We start from the raw sequence: 23,289 nt of genomic DNA, 5'->3' as shown, positions 1-23,289 counted from the left end.
GACCTTGTTAAAGGCAACATGAAAGACAGGATTGTGTTTGAAGGCCATTGAGGTGTGGGTAAAAAAAAGAAGGCACCGGTAGATAAAGGCTACAGTGATGGAGGCATCTGTAAGACACTGGCGTGGTTCAGGCTTTGCTCTGTAAAGTCAACCTGAGCTGTCAGAGACGGGTCGATATTAGAAGTGGGCCAGTCTTCATAGGTCTTATCTTTGGTTTGTGAAGTCTGAGGGGCGTACGCCTGGACTGGGTATGACCCGGGTGTGGGGGTGACCTGGGGTAGAAGGGTCTTTCTTCTCTCCTCCATGGATGCAGGAACAAAGGTCACGACTGTAATCCTCCTCAAAAGTCTGAAAGGCATCATCTTCTCCAGAACACCCGCTCTGGCTTCAGTCAGGTCCAGATAGGAGAACCAGCCTTTCCCGTGGAGCCATCCCACCAAAGCGGCGAGGATGTTGCAGGGCAGCACAGCATGGGGGATGAACGCACTCGTGGCCAAGACGAAGACCCAGGGAAGAGCCATCGAAGGGAAGCTCACCCCGCAGAGGAAGCTCTTGCTCATGCTGGTGTGCATGGTGGTAACAGCCACACAGGCCAGCGCCACAGGGACCAGTCCTTCAGTGTGATGCTGCTCATCCTTGCTCAGCAGGAGGTCCAGAAGAGAGTAAAGCACACCTGTGCAGGTGGACAGAACCAAAAAGGAAAACAGGAAGCGAACCGTGCCGAGGCCTTTTTCCAAACCCCCGCTGAGAAGGACGAAGGTTGCGGTGCTGAGCAGGAGTTGAGAGAAGTTTCTGTGGTGCAGAGAGAACAGCAGCAGTGCGTGGACGTGTCCGCGCGTGAAGACCTCTGAGCCGACACTGAGCAGACCCGCGGGCAGATCCAGACACACCTGTAACCCCAACAACGTCCCAGACAACAGACTGATCAGCAGGACTCCACTCGTGATGGAAGGAACCATTCCTCGAAATATTTGTGACATCATGTTGATATAATCTGTGCGAGACATGTCGTGAAGAGGATCCAGGAAGACGTTCAACCGGTGCAGTGTCCTCACCAAACAGGAAGTCGTTAAGCCTTTCTTAACATCTCATTGCTCCGAGAATCAGATGCGTTTCATTGACTTTACAATGTTATGAAGTATTGTTTAAAAGGGAAGCGAAGCCAAGTGAATGTAAATATCCGGGTTAAACTTTCAAAATAAAACTAAAGCTGATCAATGATCTTGGGTGTCCTAAGGTCTACGCATTTGTCTACGTCATGTATATTCTGACGTCATTGGTATGATATATAATATCTTTGTTTTTGTTTACAATTATAGTATAATCCACAAACGACAAAGAAACTTGCTTCGACTGGAAATAGATTTTCTCCTTGAAACTAACAAAAAGGAAGTATACTGTTTTCTGGCCAGAGTTTAAATAGACAGTGCATGTTAAATAAAGAAATGTGAACATATATTAGTTATATATATATGTATAAAGGACAAACGGAATCAATTAAATTATCTAAAGAAAAAAAACGCTACATCAAAAATGTTAAATAAAATGTGTTTTAGAAAATGAAGGCATCATGCTGGTCCAGAAAGGCGCTTCACAAATAGCAATTACTTACTTACTTACATGCTACAAAAAGGCATTTAGTTTTATTATGCTTGAGTTTTAATGTGAAACAGACTCTGACGTCAAGACGTCTGACCCTCTTCCGGTGTCGTGCGGTGAACGCGGCGGATGTTGATGTTTTGTTTCAGGCTCTGCTGGTCGCAGTGAACTGTTGCGAATTAATTTATATCCACTTAAAGCGTTTCTTTTTTTTAATAAACTTTCCTGGTTTTATTCTTTCGTTCACCGGCATCGTGTCTCTCTCGGCGTCTCACCCGAGAAGCGCGATTCCGAGCCGCGCCATGATGGAGGACTTCGACGAGATCTACGAAGAAGAGGAGGAGGAAGAGGAGGACGAGGACAGGGCCGCGGAGGAGCAGCTCCTCAAGTACGCACCGGACCCGGTGGTCGTGCGAGGTTCTGGTCACGTCACCGTGTGAGTTGATCTTTAGCGAACAGAAACGATCCGTTCTGATGTTGTCGATGGACTCTCGAGAAGGAAGGCTAGCAACAGAATCCGTTTCCCAAGCATAGCAACTAGCTTCTCGTTTAGCTTCGAGCTAACGGATGAAGAAAATACACACAAATGTATTTATTTTTAAGTCGTAGGCCAAGAATAATATACCTGCATTCAATATCAGGAAGTACACAGTGTTGTCACGAAACTAGTATTGACCCTTTCTAACGTTTTCAATCATATTTAAAGAATATGTTTGTCTTGCTGTAGATAGTTTAAAAAAAAAAAGAATTTTCTTATGTGAAATTGCAACTATTTTTTATGAGTGACTGGTATAAACCTCTGTAACTCGATTGTATATCTAGTGTTTGCATTGTTAAATATACAAGTACTCCTGTGGTCAATGTATCTCAAGACCGTCCTCAAAGTTGTTTAGCCTTCTACTAAAATACCAATAACCTATTGATTGATCAGTGAGGTAAAAGTCTACTTCATTAACTTGAGTTGAATTTTCTCTTTTCCTGCAGGTTCGGGCTAAGCAACAAATTTGAGTCAGAATTTCCATCAGCTCTTACAGGAAAGGTGAGTCAAGTGTGATCAGTCATCGTTTATATTTCCATTCCATTTTATATCAAGTGTCAAATCATAACAGTAATCTCAAGACACGTAACAATCTATCTTTTTTGCACTTGATGATGATGATATCACGATACACAATATCTGCGATATTCAATATCTTACAAGAAATGTTATCATGACATATGTGAATGAAAAAAACAAATAAACATAAATGGGGGGGGGGAATTGTATGCATTAAAAAAAAAAGTAAAACTTTGTACAATTGAATAAACTAGGGAATCCACGAATAGTTGCGATAAAGTTGACTATTAAAAGGGCCAATGATAAATTTAGTAATCAACATTGTTGTTTTATTTTTCACTAAAAAAAATGTTTTTTTACTGTTGTAATAGATGTTCATAAGCTTGATGTTGCTTATGTTTCAAATAACCACACAAACCTTTATCTTTTTGCCGACTTTATTCAACCCCAACAATAATTCAGTAATTCTCCGACATTTTAACTGACGAATTTCCGGCGTTATGCCTTCACTGTAGGAACGTATGGTTGCTTTGTAGAAATTCTTAGTGTTGCTTTTGTATTTTCTCCCGACATGTGTCTCGCAAAAGTGGGTCCACACGTGCTTCTATCCCAAGTTTCGTTACACACACTTGATAATGCGTGGATCAGTGTGAAGGAAATCTTAAAAGTGACATAAGGCAGTGGACATCAGATTGAGTTGTCACTCTTTGGCAAGTGTTCTTTTGCACTTGAGACATGATGCAGTAAAGAAAGACACAGAGAGAAAGCCTCCTCCAGCGATCTAAACCTACAGCAGCATGACTAAGAGCTATAAACTTTTGTGTAATGACAAAAAAAACATCATTAACATCAATATTTAATAAATAATACTTAATGTGTCAGACAACAATCTTTATATCATTATTTTACATTGTCTGATGAAATAAAGTAGATTTTTAATTTCTGTTGACATCTATTCAGTCTTGCAAGTGTGAGGTTTCCATTTCTAAAACATACTCTACTCTTGTAACCTGGACTCAACTACGTTTCATGATTCCTTCCATTTCATCTTGCTAAGGTCTGCATTTTTAAACCTCATCAGTGGTTTACATATTGTTAAGAATCTGGCCGTGAAAGAAGAGATGGTTTGGATGTGACTTCCATCCACCTGCACTTACTGTATGTCTCAGAAGAGCTGTTGTAGAGTAAAATGTTGTATCTGTTCAGGTGGCCCCAGAAGAATTCAAAGCCAGTATCACTCGTGTAAATGGCTGCTTGAGAAAGACGCTGCCGGTTAACGTGCGATGGCTGCTGTGTGGCTGTCTGTGCTGCTGTTGTACTCTGGGCTTCAGTTTGTGGCCGGTCATCTGCCTTAGCAAGAGGGTGAGTCAAGGTCCTAATAATCTATCTCCTGTTATGTCATGACCTGATGGAGATCTTTTTTATAAATATTGCAACATATTAAACGCTTTTTTTGCTTGTTAGACAAGAAGATCGCTAGAAAAGCTTCTTGAGTGGGAGAACAACAGACTGTACCACAAGGTGAGTTGGAATCTTCTTTTCCCACGAGTCGTTTCAAGTTTCATCTCAATTGTTTTTCTTTTCTGAAGTTGTGTTTGCACTGGAAACTAAGCAAAAGAAAGTGTGAAACCAACAACATGATGGAATATGTGAGTATTGATTTGTTTTTTGATTTTCATGTGAGTCAGGTTAATTATGCAGCACAGTATATATATATATATATATATATATATTTATATTTAGGGGCAGGACACTGCAGTGAAGTTTTGTTTGCTCATATCATGTTGGTTCTTGTTAGATGTATTGCGGCAGTGGAACTATTGATCAAAGATAAGAACCAATGTATGCCAAACGCTTTGTCAGCATTTTTCTGAAATGTGAGAAGATCGCACTACAGACACAGAAAGGTTTTCTCATATATGAGTTGATGCACACATTTTACTCCAGATTTCAGAAGCTGTTGTGGGATCATTATTTTATACACATGAAAATGATAATACTTGAAATTTCAAACAACTAGCAAAACAGGTAAAATTGCATGAAGAGACGAAACAATAAAAGACCAGGAAGCAGAATATACATCAAACTTCTTAAAGTGCAAGTGATCTGGAAAATCCACCTTTTAATCAGAATATTTTGGGAAATTATTACGCGCATATGGAAATGTTTCGATGCAATTCGTCTTCAATATTTTGTAATAAAACACGCTTACTTTCTCTCCTTCAAAGCACTGCCCTCAAGCATGGAGCAAATTAGACAGATGGTAGAATTCATGTCAGCGGACAAAGAGCTTTGTAAGCACAACTTTTCAGTGTGAAACATTGTTTATTTTTCTGAAGAAAATTAAACATGAACAGGCTAGAGACAATGTTTAGATTTGGAAAAAAAAGGAAGTTTTCTGGAACTTTCGTTAGTTTAACGTAATCACAATTGGGAAATATTCACTGACACTAAAAGAGGCCAGAGAATGGGATCGGTGAATAAAGATCATTCAAATTCTTAAGAGAAGATCTGATGGCAGGAGGCAGACAGTATTGAAAGTAATGTTTTGTGAAGGACTGTGGACAGCTTCAATCTCGTCAGAAATTATTCATTATTTAGCTGAAAATAACAAGAATATGAATGTGGTAAAGAGACGTATGAGGGATGGAAGATTAAGAGAAGTGGAGAAGTTTAAGAATCCATTTTGCTTCATGTCAATGGAGTATAAAAATAGTTTGAGTCAGGGAAATAACTTTATTTTCCATCACTTGACTCGGTGCTATTTAAACCGGTCCAAAGCCCTATTCGCACAGGATATGTATTTCCTGGGGACCTCTGTGTTTTATAAATGACCTCCTCTGCGTTATTTTAAGTGCATTCGCACTGGATAAGCGATTTCTGTAAAATGGTAATTTTTACTGACATTACCTAGAGATACAGATCTAACAAGGAGCGCAATTACTGAAAGAGAAAGTTGGTTCAACCAAGCCTTCTTCGTTTAGAGAAGATAAAGTGGACAACCGTTTATTTTCTTTCGTTTCTCAACCTGTGCAGACGCTCAACAGTGAGAGCCCTGCCCTGCACATAAATTTTCCCCAAAGTTATTCTTACAGAAGGGACATAGTCTGTTACAGTAGTGTAACCGAGTGTGTTTGTGTGGGAAACAACGAGGCTGGAACTTAGTTTGTAGCTGTGCAGTGCGCACGTCTTCTTTACTTTCGTCATGTGGAACACACCCCCAACAACAACGAACTTGATCAACTTCCCCTTCAACCCCTTCAAAATAAAACGGCGTAAGTAAATATTAACACAATGGCGAGAGCATAGAAGTCCGTTACAGTGGCATATATACCGCATTCAGAATTACAAACATCGACATTCGGATTCACACGGGACTAGTATTGTCACCTGACGTCTGTGTTTGGTAAGACGTCGACAGCGGAATTATTACATTTCTAATCACAGACATGGCGCATTCGCACAGGATTAAAACTCGGACATTCTCCGTAATTATTACAAATTACCAGAGGTCCCCAGATAATACTTTTCCCGTGCAAATAGGGCTAAAGTGTGTTAAGTTTTTATGAAATGATCGTATGTCGCCCACAAACCTCCTTCTGTTCAATTTGAATGGTGAATACATGAAAACGTATTTAGAAGTTAAGATCAAAATGTCTGTGCTGCACTGTGAGAAATCCTGAGTGTACGACGTATCGTACACAAGATCTTTTCGGCTGAATCTTTAAAAGTAAACGAGTTCAGCATCCAGATCAGTGAAGCATTATTATTTGTGGCACCTTATGATTTATCATAAGAAATATTTCTGTACATTCCCTCTAACATTCTGTCTCTTGTCAACACAGGTAATCCTAATAGAGTTTCTACCCAAGATCCCCATCTTCAGACCAGACTAATCAACCAGCAGCTGACCTGCAACCTTTGCTGGGTCAAGGTCAAAGAACTACCCTTCTCAGATGATTTTATTATGTTTACAGGGTAGCATCAGTCCTCACCCTCTTCTGAAAAACTTTGTTTACAACTCAACTGTTTTGGGGGTTCTTCTGCTTGAGTGGAGGAGTCGAGCACCAAACTGCTGAACCTTGATCCCGAACCTGAAACAGGTTTTAATGCTCGAATGGGAAAAATGATCACTTGTTTTCAACCCAAAGCACATGAGACACCCATAGATCCGTCACTTCGCCCTCAAACGCACTCCCTCATGCCTGTGTCCCGCTTGGTCTGGGCTCTGACTGTATTTTGGAAGACGACGCTGGCGCCAAAGGAGCCCGTTCTTCTGCTCATAACATCAGATGAAGCTGTCGCACCTAACTCCAGTGACAATCACAGAGCCTGTGAATGACAGAACACCACGTCGTTTGTCTTTGTTTTCTGTGGCCAGTAAGAATAGAAAACCTTCTCCAAATTCATATTTCTTTGTTAAAGGACCTGTTGATCATGTTTAAGTCTTCGCCTGAGAGGAAGTTTTTGGTTTTGTTGTTTTGTTTTGTTTTGTACACAGGCTTTTTGTCTTTCTTTCGACAATTTTGTTGGCAATTTTTTATTTAAATGTTCACATTAAACGGTGTCTTATAGTTAAACCAAAAACTCGTCTTCACTGATCTGCTGACGCATGGCTACGAAGTGCTTGCTTACATGTTAAGATGAAGAAATTCTACATGAGTTCTTACCTTGTTGTTGTATTCAATAACTCATTCAGGTTTGTGTTTTTGGTGGTGCCACAGATGCCCTTTAGAGATTCTTTGATTACATCATTCTCAAAAATTCCCACTAGCACTTGTTAAGGCATTTAGAGTTTTCAAAAACTTTTATGTTGCCCACAATAGCTTTTATCGTGAAGAGAAAATCGAGTGAACCCAAAACTAGAGCTAGAACGAAAGCTTTTAACAACTATTCCAATGAAACCTGAGATTTGTTTTAAGAGAGGGTTCAAACTACTGAGTGATGTTTCAGAGTTAGCAGAGAGGAGTGTTCACGTTGTGTGGAATGGTATCGCACACAATTAGTTGTAAAATAAAGTACCGTATCAAAAGATGCGTTGAAACAACTACATGGACAGTGGTTTTAAATATTGCCTTCCTGGTGTGATTTTGTTTGACGTTTGTCAGTCAAAGGCCTGCACTCTGAATTACTCTTTGGATTTAAAGTTTCTAATGTTTTTTTTAGTGCATCATGGGAATTGTAGTATTAACCTATGAAGTCAAGGGTTGTATGTGGCCTCAAGTTGGTCTATGGGTTTTTGAGTTATTGAGATATCAAAACAATAACCGCATCGTCACAGAGATGAGTGTGTTCCAGGCTCCCAATAAACCAGTAAACAAACAATGATTTCATGATGTTTTTCAGGCAAGAATCATCCTCATGTGGAAAACCTTGTTGACTGTTTCAATTTAATTCAATTCAATTTTATTTAAAATGTCTTATAACAAAGTAATCTCAAGACACTTTACAGTTGAAGTAAGACTAAAGTGGAGAAAGGAAAAACAGATCAAACAATGAGTAAAAGACATCGTGGCGTTGGCGAGGAAAAACTTCCTTTTAGAGGGCATAAATCTCGAGCAGAACCAGACTCATTGTTGACGGCCTCCTGTTGTGACCGGCTGGGAGGAACGATTGAGGGGGGTGGACAGATGGACGGAGAGAAGAGTGAGGGAGGATACAGTGAGAGAAAAAAAAGTTACAATAGTCCAGCCTGGAGGTAACAAAAGCATGGATGAGTTTCTCCGCAGCATCCAAAGGAAGGAAGTGCCTGATTTTTGAAATGTTACGAAGGTGGAAGTAGGCAGTCCGTGAGATTTGTTTATGTGTGATTTAAATGATAAGTCCTCGTCAAAGCAGACACCCAGATTCCTTACAGTGGTGCTAGCAGCACGTGTGAGTCCATTCTGGGAAACTAGATCATTAGTAAATGATTGTCTGAGATGTTGTGGACCAACTAGTAGAACCTCATTTTTGTTCCTAGTTCAGTAAAACAAAGTTTTTGGTCATCCAGGACTTGATATCTGTAATACAGGACTGTAGTTGTGTAGGCTGATTTCTTTCATCTGGCTTCATTGACAAGTAGAGTTGGGGGTCATCAGCATAACAGTGTAAGTTTATAGAGTGTCTTCTGATCAAGTCCCTGTCAGGGATTTTCTCCTGGGGATCATGTTTAAATGGCACAATTCTTAACAAGGGTCTAGGACCCATCCACACAATGCATGATTGATTCATTACTTTGCCTGAATCCATAGCTAACTTAAACCAAGATGTTCGTGAAGGAGACAGTAGACTCCATCAAGCGCAAAGAGAGAAGAAAAAGCTTCCAAAGCTTAGGAGCAACAGCCTGGAAGGATTTCTCTCCTCTGGTCCTGAATCGTGTGCGTGGAACCATCACTAGATTCTGATCCACAGACCTCAGAGCCCAAGCTTGGGTGTAGGGGTGAATCAGATCAGTGATGTAACGAGGAGCCTGACCATGAATAGCTCTGAAAGTAAGAACCAGAATTTTAAAGTTGATCCTGAAAGAAACTGGAAGCCAGTGAAGAGTTTTAAGGATCGGAGAAATGTGAGTTCTTCTACTTGAGCGGGTCAGAATTCTCGCTGCAGAGTTCTGAATCAACTGCAGGCGAGACAGCTCCTTCTTGTTAAGACAGGAAAACAACTGTTGCAATAGTCCAGACGAGAAGAAACGAACGCATGGATTACAAGCTCCAGATCATGTTGTGACAACATTTTCCTCAGTTTAGAGATTTTTCTCAGTTGAAGGAAACAGTTTCTGGTCAGTTTTTCTGCAGTGTCGAACAAGAGACATGTCTTTATCAAATACAACACGCAGGTTTCTCAGGATCAGTTTGACAGACTGACCTAAGTCACCCAAGTACTGACTCAACCCTGGAACCTTATCTTAGGAGCAATCACCAGAGTTTCAGTTTTGTCCACATTTAGCTGCAAAGTGTTTTCACTCAGCCATTATTTGATTTCTAGCAAACAATTGACTAAGCTGTTCAGCCTCTGGGGCTCAGTTGGATCAAAAGAGCAGTAAAGCTGGATGTCATCAGCAAAAATGTGATAAGAAACATCAGGAAATCTCTGAATGTTTTTACCCAGGGGAATCAAGTACAGCAAAAACAATAAAGGACCCAGAACAGAAACATGAGGGACTCCACGCAACAGATCTGCCGATTCAGACCTCATTTGATTGGCAGATACACTAAAACTGCGCCCAGAAAGGTAAGATGAGAACCATTCTAACACAGACCCAGACAGTCCCACTTCATCCCTCAGTCTTCTCAGCAGGATCTGGTGATCAACTGTGTCAAAGGCTGAGGACAGATCCAAGAGAACCAGAACAGTGTATTTACCAGAATCAGCCGACATCATGATGTCACTGGACACTCTCAGTAAAGCTGTCTCCGTAGAGTGATGTTTACGGAAGCCAGACTGAAACTTCTCATGGATGTCGCTCTGATCCAGGAACTAAGACAGCTGCTCAGACACCACCTTCTCCAAGATCTTGGACAAGAAAGGGAGCTTAGAAATAGGCCTGAAGTGTGTTTTTTTGGTAGTTAAATTTTCAACTTTTTTGTGTGTGTCACACCTAATAGTTTAGACGAGAATCATTTGCAGTAGAAAGTAGACTTTCATGATTCTAAACCTTTTTTGAACAAATTATATCACATTTTGCCTTTGTAAGAAGTACCAAAGTTTTATTTACATTTTATCATCAGACTTGGATGTTCAGAGAGGATTACTTTTTGACATTTGACGTTTTCTCTCGTCTTGGTCGTTCTTGCAGGTCACATGAGGTTGGTATCCTCTTTCTATACCGTCCTTTTTACCGTCCATGATGTCTCTTGTGGCCGGTGTTTCCTACCATGCTCATGGTGCTCAGGCGACGAAAGTGGTTAGGAACAGGGTGGTGAGTATGGGGCGTATAAAAGGGGGACAAATCATTGTTGCAGTGACCAGGGTAGTCAGAGGTTACTAGCATGATAAAAACCCTATCAGAACACTGTTGTTGTCTCAGCTCAGTAGTTTGAAGTCCTGCGTCTTATTGTTGCTTCGATGAGTTGTGGTCTGCAGGCTCAGGTCTCGGAGAGTTTTCAAGATGTCGCAGTTTGCAGTGGGAAAAGTGAATCCAGGGGATTTTTCCTTCCAACTTTACTGGTTGCTCTGTTGCTGTCAATCACTTCATTGACAAAATGTGATCCGTTGTCACGTCCTTTAGCCTTTGGAAAGATCTCAACCCACTTCGAGAAGGCGTCAATAAGTACTAGACAATATTCAACTCCTTTCTGTTTAGATAATTTAATAAAATCTAAGTGAATGGTGTGAAATGGATAAATTGGATCAGGGAATGAGCCACGTTTTGGTCTCAATTGACCATGGGAGTTATTTTTGATACAGATTAAAAACTGCTTACAAAGATTCTTCGACAAGGAATTTAACCTGTGCGTGTTATAAATCCCATTTATCTGGTCTACCATCCCTCCTTTTGAGACAAAGCTCAACCCATGACTCAATACTGCATCCCATTTAAACAATAATTTATTCTGGGCTATGTATAACTTGTTTACAAATTTTGCTCCTTTCTTTCTTGGTTCACTGTTCTACCTTGTTTGGTTAAGGTATGTCCCAAATATGTTTTTCAAAAGTTGTAACTTCTTTTCACTTACTTTGTTACCTGTTCAATGCAAATACTCAAGGAGTTGTGGAAAGTGTCTTTTTTGCGTTTGTCTTGATTTTCGTTAACCAATAAGATGTCATCTACATAAACAAAAATGTGACTTCCTTCCTTTGGAGTAATGTTACTGAGACATGCCTAAATGTTTTGACTGAAAATGGTTGGACTTGCAGTGTACTCTTGTGGTAATCTTGTCCAAGCAAGTTTTTCTCGTTTGTAAGTAAAAGCAAACCATACTTGATTTTATTTTTCTAAAGGAATCGACCAAAAAGCATTGCTTAAATCTATGACAGTAAAATACTGTCCTTTTTGGATTTATAGAGTTGAGCGACGTATGTGGATTTGGTAAATTTGGCGCCCTCTGCTGTACTGCGGCAGTTACTGCTTGCAAATCTTGTACCAGACTTTTGCAGTAGTCAAATCACTATCTTGTTTTAACTGAACAGTCAGTCTTTCACTGATCGGGCTGATTTTTAGTATCTACCAAAAATAGCATGTGACGACCATTAATTAGTAGTACAATTTCTGGTTTAAGTTCTAATCTGTTTCATTTGACAGTAAATACATGTCTGCTTCATTTGAGTTATTGTCATTTATTTCTTCTGTCTCTTCTGACCTTTTCTTTGTCTTTTCTCTATTTACTTTATCTAGTCATGCGTCTTTCTCTTCATCATCTCATCCTGGCTTTCTTCTGTTTTTTGTAACATTCATGAGCCATGTGACCTTTCCTGTGACAGATGTAGCATCCACCAATTGCTCTGTCGTTTTCTCTCTGCTACTCCTCATTTCCCTTTCTCTGGCCTTTTATCTTCTGCGCATTGTTGTGAGAAAACTTGCTTTTTCCTGTCTCGATTACGATTAAGTTTCAGTTCCCTCTTCAGTCAAATACACTTGTGTTGCATCCTGCTTCCTTTTTTCTCTGATCAATTTGTCAGCGTGAATTGCATGTGTTTTGAACTCTTCTAATGGCCCTGTTGGAAAGTTGACATAGTTTTTTCTTAACCAATGTGCAACTGGATCTTTTAAACCATTTAGAATTTAGGCTGGTTTTAACTGTTGGTTAAAGGCACCGTTTATGTCATTATTTTCAGGGATTCCACTGTACATTCTACTGCGGAATTCTACGACAGTTTTAACTTCTTTCGGGGTAGGTTTTGTTCCAGACATGATGATTTATTTTAGCCTATTCTCTTTCTACAGTTCACAATGTTTTCTTTTCAATCATTATTTTGCACACATTCACACAACACATTCAATCACAAACTAAGCACATCTAGTTGCCTTATGAAAATTAAAAGTTGTAAGTTTCAAATTCCCACCTGTTGCTGCCTGAACAGTAATCGCTTTTTAGAGCATATAGATCGTGAATAGGATTGGACCAAGAACATAACCTTGTGGGACACCTTAGTGACCCTGACCTTAGTGTGTGTCGAGCCAGCGGCTCAGAAAGAGCTGGCAAGAGATCAGTTCCTGCAGGCTGTCAGTCCTAAAGAGCTGCGGATCCACACGCTTCTTACTCGTCCTGCCACGCTGAATGAAGCTCTGGAATTAGCTGTGGAGAGAGAGATGCTAAGCAGAGATTTTGACGAGACAAATGGGTCAACATCAGTAAGAATGCTGGCAGTGCCGGGCAGAGAGATGGAGGACCGAGAATGGCAGCAGGAGGTGATCCAAGCAGCAGCTCTGCAGGCTGGAGGTTCTACTCTGTGTCCTAGCTGTCGACTACAGAACTGCTGGGGGTGTTGACAACCTGGACACCTACTCAGACAATGCCCCAGGTTCGCTACACAGCAGGGAAACGGCCAAGGGCCTGTGTAAGTGGGGACACAGTAGCCCAAAGCGCAACCACCCACACACCATCAACAACCCCCTCAAGCCAAGTCATCGCAGTGGGTTGGACCCAAGTTGGGGACTTTTGCCATGTTCCAGTGACGGTAGAGGGAACATCCTGCACGGCTCTGGTGGACACCGGGTCTAACGCAACGTTGGTGCGACCCGACACAGTCCCTGCAGGGGCTTCACTGGAGGCAACGACAGTGTGTCTGAGGACAGTGACTGGTGACTTGGCTCCAATGAAGGGAAAGTGTGTGTTCCAGTTCAAGGTGGGGGACCTGACTGTTCCTTTTACAGCCTGGGTGGCTGATATACAAGATGCCTGCATCCTCAGGTTGGACTTCTTACGCACGGTGGGATGCATCCTGAACTTGGGGAATAGTTTCCTGGCATTTCCGGGAGGGCAGTGTTTACCGTTAACATCCCTTCCCATGCATTCGAGAGCACCTGTGCCCACGGCCAACACTGCCGTCTCTGCTGAAATGAGTGAGGAACCCCATTTGGTCGGAGAGGACGATGAGCGGATCACGGCAGTGAGGAAAATCTGGACATTGAACTGCGAGGGTTTGTCCGAAGTTCAGCAAGATAGACTGTGGCAGGTACTGTTGGAATTTAAAGACATTTTTGCTCTAAATGACTGTGAGGTCGGATTGAGGCACTTGGTAGAGCACTATATCGACACAGGGGATGCAAGACCCATCAAGGTGCGACCGCGACAACTTCCTTTGGCCCACCAGGAAGCTGCTGACAAGGAGTTGGAGCAGATTCTGGAGGCTGGTATTATTAAACCTTCTGATAGCCCATGGGCCTCTGCGGTGGTGATGGTCCCTAAAAAGAACGGTACACGAATGCGGTTTTGTGTGGACTATAGACCCCTAAACAAGGTCACCCGAAAGGACTCATATCCGCTTCCCAGAATCGACGAGACACTGGACCTGGTAGCAGGGTCTTCCTGGTTCTGCTCTCTGGACCTTCGGAGTGGATATTGGCAAGTGCCGTTGTCACCAGAGTCCAGGCCAAAGACTGCATTCTATACAAGCAGGGGGCTGTGGCAATTCAAGGTCCTTAGTTTTGGCCTCTGTAATGCCCCAGCCACCTTTGAGAGACTAATGGATGGCATGCTAGCTGGTGTCCTGCGTCAACAGTGCCTTGTGTATTTAGATGACCTTCTAATTCATGGGGCATCGTGTGAAGAAGCTCTTAACTCCCTACGACTAGTGCTGAGCAGAGTGGCTGCTGCGGGTTTGAAGCTGCACCCTGACAAGTGTCACTTCTTAAGGCAAGAGGTAGAGTTCCTAGGACACAAACTGGACTGTGAGGGCATAGGGACGCTGGCCAATCCCTGTGGATCAGACTGATCTGAAGAGCTTCCTTGGCTTGGCTTCTTATTACAGGAAGTTTGTTCGGGGATTTTCTTCAATTGCAGCCCCACTGTTTCAACTGCTACAGAAAGACTCTGTTTTCTCTCAGAACCAGGAATGCCAGCATGCATTTGACAACCTGAGGAAGGCCCTGACTGAATCGCCGGTCCTCGCCCCACCTGATCCTGCTCTGCCTTTTGTTCTGGATACAGATGCCAGTAATGTTGGAGTAGGAGCTGTGCTGTCTCAGGTTGGACCGGACGGAGAGAAAGTAGTGGTGTACTTCAGTCGGATACTCAACAAAAGCGAGCGCCGCTACTGTGTGACTCGACGAGAACTGTTGGCTGTTGTGATGGCTGTAAAACACTTCAAATATTACCTCTGTGGAACACCATTTGTCGTTCGAACTGATCATGCTGCTCTACAGTGGTTGATGTCGTTCAGTGAGCCCGAGGGACAGGTTGCTCGTTGGTTGGAGGAGCTGCAGACCTTCGACTTTACGGTAGCACACAGGGCAGGTACACAACAGTCAAATGCAGATGGACTGTCCCGTCGACCATGTGCCTCAGAAGGCTGTCGCTACTGTGATAAGCGAGAGGTGAAAGAGAAGGAGCTTACACAGGCAGAGAGTACTGGACAATTCTCATGCAGGGCCCTGCAAGTTGATGAAGCCCTTGAGTGGAGAACAAGGCAGGAAGAAGATCCAGATTTACAGCCAGTGCTTCAGTGGTGCACGGTCAGTCAGAAGCCGTCATGGGATGATATATCTGGGCTCTCTACTGCCACCAAAGGACTGTGGTCTAAGTTTGAATCTTTGCGGCTGAAAGATGGAGTTTTACAGCGGGCATGGAAGGACCCATCTTGGGGGGAGGAAAGGTGGCAAGTGGTAGTTCCAAAATCACTTAGAAAAGATGTGCTTGAGGCCTGCCATGGGGGCACATGGTCAGGACATTTTGGCGTCTCCAAGACCCTCCGTCGCCTGCATCAGAGCTACTACTGGGGTTTGCAAAGAAGGGATGTAGAGGACTTCTGTCGTAGCTGTGATGCCTGCTCCTCACACAAGGGGCCGCTAGACAGGTCACATGCGCAGCTCCAGCAACAACTGGCAGGTGCACCGATGGAAAGGGTAGCAGTAGACATCATGGGCCCCTTTCCTCGCTCAGAACGGGGCAACCGCTACGTCCTAGCAGCGATGGACTATTTCACCAAGTGGCCGGAGGCATACGCCATCCCAGACCAAGAGGCAGAGACAGTGGCGGATGCCTTGGTAGAAGGCATGTTTAGCCGATTTGGGACTGCGGCCACGTTGCACAGTGATCAGTGTAGAAATTTTCGAGTCTCGGGCATTTGCTGCCATGTGCGAACGCCTGGGGATACAAAAAACTCGTACTACACCCCTGCACCCCCAGAGTGATGGCCTTGTGGAAAGGTTCAACAGGACTCTGGCTCAGCAGCTGGCCATTCTTACTGCGGAGCATCAGCGTGACTGGGATGTGCACCTACCTCTCGTCCTCTTGGCCTACCGTTCTGCTGTACAAGATTCCACAGCTTGCACACCGGCACTGCTGATGCTGGGTCGAGAGCTGAGGAGACCGGCAGAACTGGCATTCGGGGTGCCACCAGAAACACCAGTTGCAGCACCCGGTCCTGACTACGCCCGGAAACTACAGGACCGTATGGAGACGGCTCATACGTTCGCAAGGAACCAGTTGGAGAAGGCGGGAATACGCCAAAAGAGGAACTATGACCTGACCACTAATGGGAGACATTTCTGTTCTGACAAACTGGTGTGGGTTTTCAGTCCCAGAAGGAAGAAGGGTCGGTGCCCCAAATTGGACAGTCACTGGGTTGGTCCTTGTAGAGTCCTAGAGAGGGTGAGGGAGGTGGTCTATCGAGTGCAGTTACCCCCTAAAGGCAGAAAGGTGGTCCTACACAGAGACCGACTGGCTCCATACAGGGGACAGTTGCAGCCCTCCTTTCAGGGGGAACGTTCAGTGGCATTACCTGCTGCTGTGGATAGGGGGCCCCAGAGGGAACCAACAGTTACCCAGAGCAGCTCGGACCTCCAGACTGTTGAGAGTCCTAGTCCCGCGACCAGGTCCAAGCGGCCTAGAAGGCATCGTCAGCTGCCTCCTCGCTTTAGAGACTTTATCGTTTCCTCGGGGTCGAGAAACTAACTGTTGGGGGGGCAGTGTAACGATCCTGTTTGTTCTGTTCATTAATGTTGCGGGCACTTTAAGAAGGTGAGTCTGTGCTCATGCGCAGATGTTGTGAGAGAGAGTTCGCGTTCAACTTGTGTGTGAAGAACTGGCGGCGTTGGTTGTGGCCGAAACAATAACCTCTCTGTGAGTACAGCGAATAAAGAAACAATATCTGTGCAAGACAACCGTCTGGTCATTGTGTGGAGGATCAAACGTTACAATATTCAAGATATTGATTTCATTTATCACTTCCGCATATTAATACAGATAACATATTTATCGTATTTAATTATATAAGTATACGTTTATTTTAACCCTTTTGGATGAGGGATTTGATCTGTTTTAGTTTTCGTTAAATGAATTAATATATATAAAATAGATTCCAGCATAAAGAGGTAAACCAGATGGAAACACCATCAAACAATGGATGAAGGAAACATGGAGAGCTTATCTCTGAATGATCAAGTAAACTTGCTTGTATTTATTGATTTATTATATTTAGAAGGGAGCACTAGTATGTTTTTGTTTTGTTTTTGCATGGAAGTGACCTGCAAGAACTGCCCAGAACTCCAGACCTGCTTGACATGAAACCATTCTCTCAGTGGTTCCTGCCAAATGATTTCAAATGTGAAGTAAGTGAGTAATATTTGTAACATAGTGAACACAAACTTGTAAACCTACAGCACATCCCATCATGGAAATAATCTAAAATGCAATTCCATGTTCTTTTCTAGGTGAGATGGAGTGCTGCATATCAGGTGCTGGACTAACCATCAGAGGTGGAAGGGGTCAACATGTCAAAAGCAGGTGAGGTGGTTACATCATACACACTTTGGTCATTAAAATAGTCATGTTTGGTAATAATGATAAATACATTTCTGTGGCAGGACGCACTGACATGCTGACGCTTATGGCCAAGGTTTTCTAGCTTCACTTGGTCGTGCCTCTCAAGGTGGTAGGTACCAGACTGAAGAGTCTTTTTCAATAGATTTTACACTTCAAATGATCAGAATCATACGACTTCATTAATACAATGTTTTCCAGGTTCGACGTTGTTATGGCAGTAAGGAGACGGCAGGAAGTGAAAGATTCTTGAGAAGGAGATGAACCACCTCTGGAAGTCTCTGTCAAGTCGTTGTGATTCCCTGAAAGAGTTGTCTCGCATGGCAGCGTCACAGCAAGGTAAGAGTTTATTTAGCAAGTGAAGAACAGAAGTACAGCTGATCATTCTTATTGTCTTATTCTTTTAAGATGCACCATGGGCTTGACTGGTGAGGCTTTGAAGGATCTTCAGAGCATTTTAGGAGCAGGAGCAAGTCAGCATGAGGTCACTCGAACCATGACTCGGACCAGAAACTACTACACACAAGTCTTGGCTGAGGACGAGACCATCAACATTGTGCAGATTTACTCTGATGGTTACTCGTGACATTTGTGACGATCTGTGAACAATTGTTTGATATGAAACCTGTAATAAAGCACAATTTGATATCATTTTGAATAATGCTCCCATAGTATTCATCCAAACATGATCAATGCAGTTGTAACTTCAGAGATGCCTATAATTGATACCAATGAGTGCTTAATAAATTAAAATGAAGTTTTTTATGATAACAGTTCATATATTTTATTATGACAGGCTGATAAAAAGCAGCTCATGTACAATATTCATATTGGAGTTAATAGCTTATCCAGTGTCAAAAGTTAAAAGTTTACTACTATTGGAATAATTACATCTATAATCATACGTTAGTAATCAATAACATGTACTGCTTACAGCTAATCAATAATTAACAGAGGCTTGATATTGAGGATTATAAAGAGGATCAAGCGAAATAACACATCCAGACTTTATTTTACGCATTCATAAAACAATGTCAACGTTATGGAGTTGAAACACTTAAAAATATACAATATAGTCACTTTTACAGGACCTTTTAAGCATGTATTAATCCGCGAGAGCCTCTTGACTTCCGCGATGAGCAATCAAAGCTTCCAAAAATAAAAATTAAGCATTTTTTGCCAATTTATGGCCGTCTTGAATGACCTCAAAGTGGATCGAGGTCGTTAAGCACAATCGGGGGTAGAATCGCACTGTTGACATTAAACATTTCAAGTGCGCTTCATAGTTTTAGAATTACGGTAGCCAAATGACAACAGCGACACGTCACGTCACGTTACCATGGCAACGACGAGTTAGGCGACGCCTCAAATGTAACCCAGGTCGTTTGAATCCGACATCAGGGAGTGCTCTGTATATTACTGGGTCCCCCCTGTAACGTTACCTTAGGGACGCCAGGGGGACATTGCACGGCGTAGGACTGTATGACGCCTTGGGTGTGAGGACGTGTTGAGAAGACATGTGGTGGACTTTGAGGAGGAAACAACCCGGGACAGCTGTCGAGAACTCACTGGTAAAAAGGAGTCAAAATATAGATCAGTTATAGTGTCTGTGTCCGGTGAAGCTGCACAGCTTGTATTAGAAGAATCTAGGAGGTCTTGAATCTTTCCTCTGATATTTACAATTTTTTCATTAAAACAGTTCATGAAGTCACTGCTACTGAGATGAGGAGGGATGGACTGCTCAATCCGGGTTCACCTCATCCCGCTGTCGCTGCCAGGGACCCTGGACGAGATGATCGAGCTGGTCACCCGCATCGAGATTCGTCAACGCGCCGAGGAGTCCCGGGGTCGGGCACCCCTTCTGCCATCCAGCGGTTCCACTCTGCCCATGCACCGTGCCGCCGTCTGCCACGTGCAGTCTGAGGACATCAAGGGATACCGTACCAGGAGCTGTCCGGTAAAGGAAAGGAGGGTCAGGACAGGTCCGGCACCACCATCTCCTCTTCCCTCACGTCCCGCCATTTCTGTGACTCAGAGCCGTTACGGGCACACCTGGTCCGTACCCGCGTTCATAGATTCAGGAGTGGAGAGCAACTTCGTCTCAGGGGCGCTGGTGAGTCGACACGACATTCCTCTCCAGCGGCTGCCACGTCCCATCCCGGTCCAAGCTCTCGACAGTCACGTCCTGAGCCGAGTGGAGCAGCGCACCCTACCGCTCTGCCTCTCTTTCGCTGATGGCCACGTCGAGGAGATCCAGCTCCTCGTCCTGGACTGCTGACCGCACCCCCTCATCTTGGGTCTCCCCTGGCTCCAGCAACACCAGCCACGGATCCAGTGGTCTCCTCTCTCGGTGGTCGGGTAGGGGTTGGGTTGTGACCGGCAGTGTTTCACCTCTCTTTCTCTCTGTTCTGCCCATAGGCTCGCCTCTCCTTCCAGCGCACCTAACCTCGTCGCCGATCTCTCCTGCGTCCCGCGTGAGTACCATGACCTGAGGGAGGTTTTTTCCAGGACTCGTGCCGTAAGTCTACCTCCTCATCGGTCCTATGATTTCGCGATTGAACTCTTACCCGGTGCTGAGCCGCAACGACGGCGCTTGTACTCCCTCTCTCTCCCTGAGACTGAGGCCATGAACACTTATATTAAGGAGTCATTGGCGACAGGCATCATTCGTCCCCCTTCTTCCCCGGCTGGCGCCGTTTTTTCTTTGTAGTCAAGAAGGACGGGTCCCTCAGACCATGTATTGATTACCGCTCGCTTAATAACATCACTATTAAGAACCGCTATCCCCTCCCGCTTATGTCATCTGCGTTCGAGACTCTTAAAGGGCCCCTGCAGTTTTTCAGCCTTGGTGAACGACATATTACGGGAGTTCCTTAACCAGTTTGTTTTTGTTTATTTAGACGATATCCTGATTTTTTTTCGACGGACGAACGGTCCCACCGCCAGCATGTACACTCTGTCCTTAGCCGTCTTCTTGCGCATCAACTGTTCGTCAAGGCAGAGAAGTGCGAGTTTCATGTCCAGACCATCTCATTCCTCGGTTATATCATTAGCCCTGGTAGAATATCTATGGATCCCGCCAAGGTACAGGCGGTTTCCGACTGGCCAGCCTCGATACACGCAAGGCTCTGCAATGGTTTCTCGGGTTTGCACATTTTTACCGGCGTTTCATCCGTAATTTCAGTACTGTCTGCTTTCCCTTACACTTTCTCAATTCTGAGTCACAGCCCTCCCGGTGGTCCCCGGCCGCCGAGGAGGCGTTCCGGGAGCTCAAGATGAACGGCGTGCGTCCTAATAAATGGTGTGTTGAGCATTGTTTTGACCTCTTTCTGTGTTCAGGACAACTGCTTCTTGAACTGGTCCAGCTCAGCAGCCACGACAGTATCTCGTCGACCTAAGTGAAAGAAGTCATGAAGAAAGTTTGTAACATCTAAATGTGGTGCTCGCCAGGCAAATGTTTCTCACATGAGATCATGATTTATGACCACCACACATTTCAACAGTCAATTTGAGGAGCTTTTTATGATGTAAATATTTTGCAATTAAATCATAAATTCACTGATGATGTGTTCAGGATTAAAGGATGTATTCAAGAATAATTGTATTTTTTCCAGAAACACTTACTGAGGAGCTGAAGACCTGAGTATTTTGTTACACCTATGGTGGTTTCGGAGAGGACGACCAGACAGTCAGAGCAGCTCGTTGTAAGGAAAACCTCCACAATGTCGAAAGGTTTTTCTGGGAGAGACACAGACACGCAAACAGTGTTGGTCACAAAGTCCAATAAGTTTCAGTTTCAAGGTTGGATCAGAAGTTGTTCACCTATTTTTAAAGTGTTGTTGTTCAATGTCGCTTCAGCTTGGAGGGAGAAGCACTTCCCGAGTCTGTGATGGAAAGAAACATTTAAACACGTTCAAAACTTTCAAGATTATCACAAATTACATTCAATCCAAAAATGACCTAACCACACAGTAGTTTACATGTAAATTAACTCGTCTAATATCCTTTTGCTCCGGTGGTCATCTTCCCATTTTCCATTAATTTTATTGACTCATTTTATAGTATTTTTATTATTTTTTTATTTTTAATTTTTTAAAATTAACTATGCTGTTGTTTTGTGTATAGTATTTTGTTTTGAAAGAAATGCCGCTACAATGGGTCACACCGACAATTTAAAAAACGGTTTTATTTTTATTTACTATTGATATTAAGACACTTAACAATATAGTTTCAAACAAAATATGTTTTTTGTTTGATTATTCATTTTTGATTATTTATTCTTCATCCAGTTTTCCTTCTCCAATTCTCACCCTTCACAAAAGTCACACATCTTATCGTGCATGACTTTTCTACGTCACAGCATCAACATTTTTGAGAAATAGAAGCAACATACGTCTTCTGGAACTGTTTGACGATGAAGGTGTCCGGCTTGTCAGCTGCCGTGATTTGGGCCCAGGCTGATTCCACGAGCATTTTTATCGCTGTAGCTGACATGGGGACACTCGTGCTCTCTGCTATGTGCCTCCATTGCCCCAGCAGCTGCAACAATCCAACGATCAAACTGACTGAATTAAGTCATTTTGATCCAAGACTGAGTTTCAGTCTTACCTGGTCTCGTCCCAAACCTTCCAGCCTCTTGGTGAGACTGCCGCAGCCAGTGAGAGGAGCTGACTGACCGCTGGTCAGAAGACTTAACACCAGAGCTGCGAGAATAACGACCATCATCTTGCCTGGTGGGGTTTCTGTGCTGAGCTCAGAATTGATCTCACTTTATCATCAAGTCCAAAGATCCACTGGTCTTGTGTCCAAACACCCTTGCTGTGTTCGTGTGGGGCCTCTCCAAACATTCTCTTTTGTAACCTGGAAAAATATCTTCAGTGAAGTTTAGCATCTTTGTAAAAAAAAAAATTTCACCGAACAGGTCCTGAAGAAGGTTAGATGAGTGTCTCAAGTCTCAACAAACTTGAACAGATTTAACTCTGACTCTTCATCCTCCACGTGACCCAGCGTGCCGCCATCTTTGCGCCAGATAAATATTTGTGAAAACAAAGGTCATTATTTGAAGTCGACTGACTGACGTTTTAGCTGCTCTGATCTATTCAGTCTCTGAGGCAGATTTGTCAATTGATTTGTTGATTGTTTGTGTGTGTGTCTGTACATGTATGTCTGGGTGTGCGTTTGTGAATGTCTGCATACATGTGTGTGTGTGTGTATCTGTACATGTATGTCTGGGTGTGCGTTTGTGCATGTCTGTATGTGTGTGTTTACGTGTCTTAATGTGTGTGTGTGCATGTGCATTTTTGTGTACGTGCATGCGTGCATGTGTTTATGTGTGTGTGCATATGTGCGTGTCTGCATGCATGCATGTGTGTGCGTGCGTGTTTGTGTGAACGTGCCTGCATGCATGTGTGTTTGTGCATGTGTGTGTCTGCATGCATGCGTGCATGTGTGTTTGTGCATGTGTGTATGCATGCATGCGTGCATGTGTTCATTCAAGATTCAAGAGCAGCTTTATCCGTCAGTACATATTGGTATAAACACACAGAATTGTCCATTGTCGTGGACGTCTCTGGACGTTGGTTTTAATTCAACTTAGAAGAGAAAAATAAAAAAAAGATCAGATAAGCAATATATACCTCCTCAGCTGACACAGGAAGTACATCGTCTGCTGGGACTTCTTCGGGATGCAGGGGATGTTAGCCTCCCACCTCAGGTCCCGGGAGATTATTG

General features: G+C 43.4%; 3 protein-coding genes across 3 annotated transcripts; 1 reads left to right on the top strand and 2 right to left on the bottom strand.

The window, feature by feature from the left end:
* Nucleotides 1–61: 61 nt before the first annotated feature.
* On the bottom strand, nt 62–1,167 carry rhbdd2 (rhomboid domain containing 2). Its single transcript, XM_087798701.1, has one exon. The coding sequence runs from the start codon at nt 1,005–1,007 to the stop codon at nt 90–92; it is 918 nt and encodes a 305-aa protein (XP_087654827.1). The 5' UTR covers nt 1,008–1,167; the 3' UTR covers nt 62–89.
* Nucleotides 1,168–1,715: 548 nt separating this feature from the next.
* Nucleotides 1,716–7,981, top strand: chic2 (cysteine-rich hydrophobic domain 2). Its single transcript, XM_087798688.1, has 6 exons — nt 1,716–2,035; nt 2,584–2,638; nt 3,863–4,018; nt 4,121–4,177; nt 4,246–4,305; nt 6,502–7,981. Exons 1-6 carry the CDS (start codon nt 1,902–1,904, stop codon nt 6,550–6,552), a joined length of 513 nt encoding a protein of 170 aa, XP_087654814.1. The 5' UTR covers nt 1,716–1,901; the 3' UTR covers nt 6,553–7,981.
* Nucleotides 7,982–20,812: 12,831 nt separating this feature from the next.
* On the bottom strand, nt 20,813–23,270 carry LOC148088680 (uncharacterized). Its single transcript, XM_087798679.1, has 6 exons — nt 23,196–23,270; nt 22,168–22,419; nt 21,953–22,098; nt 21,382–21,443; nt 21,184–21,297; nt 20,813–20,953 (listed from the first exon to the last, which is right to left on the bottom strand). The coding sequence occupies exons 2-6, from the start codon at nt 22,282–22,284 to the stop codon at nt 20,895–20,897; spliced, it is 498 nt and encodes a 165-aa protein (XP_087654805.1). The 5' UTR covers nt 22,285–22,419; nt 23,196–23,270; the 3' UTR covers nt 20,813–20,894.
* Between the last annotated feature and the right edge of the window lie 19 nt (nt 23,271–23,289).

This window comes from Callionymus lyra, chromosome 1 (genome assembly GCF_982586985.1).
Source record: "Callionymus lyra chromosome 1, fCalLyr1.hap1.1, whole genome shotgun sequence".
Taxonomy (NCBI): Eukaryota; Metazoa; Chordata; class Actinopteri; order Syngnathiformes; family Callionymidae; genus Callionymus; species Callionymus lyra.
Note: the sequence above shows the minus strand (reverse complement) of the source record. Positions and strands in the feature narration are given on the sequence as shown.

Excerpts from the sequence above, each read along its gene's own strand:
- LOC148088680 (XM_087798679.1), bottom strand. The coding sequence starts at position 22,284 with ATGATGGTCGTTATTCTCGCAGCTCTGGTGTTAAGTCTTCTGACCAGC. Across the intron at positions 22,099-22,167 it reads AAGGTTTGGGACGAGACCAG|CTGCTGGGGCAATGGAGGCA; the intron begins GTAAGACTGAAA and ends GGATTGTTGCAG. Across the intron at positions 20,954-21,183 it reads CTCAGGTCTTCAGCTCCTCA|GTCGACGAGATACTGTCGTG; the intron begins GTAAGTGTTTCT and ends TCTTTCACTTAG.
- chic2 (XM_087798688.1), top strand. The coding sequence starts at position 1,902 with ATGATGGAGGACTTCGACGAGATCTACGAAGAAGAGGAGGAGGAAGAG. Across the intron at positions 2,036-2,583 it reads GGTTCTGGTCACGTCACCGT|GTTCGGGCTAAGCAACAAAT; the intron begins GTGAGTTGATCT and ends CTTTTCCTGCAG. Across the intron at positions 2,639-3,862 it reads CATCAGCTCTTACAGGAAAG|GTGGCCCCAGAAGAATTCAA; the intron begins GTGAGTCAAGTG and ends GTATCTGTTCAG.
- rhbdd2 (XM_087798701.1), bottom strand. The coding sequence starts at position 1,007 with ATGTCTCGCACAGATTATATCAACATGATGTCACAAATATTTCGAGGA.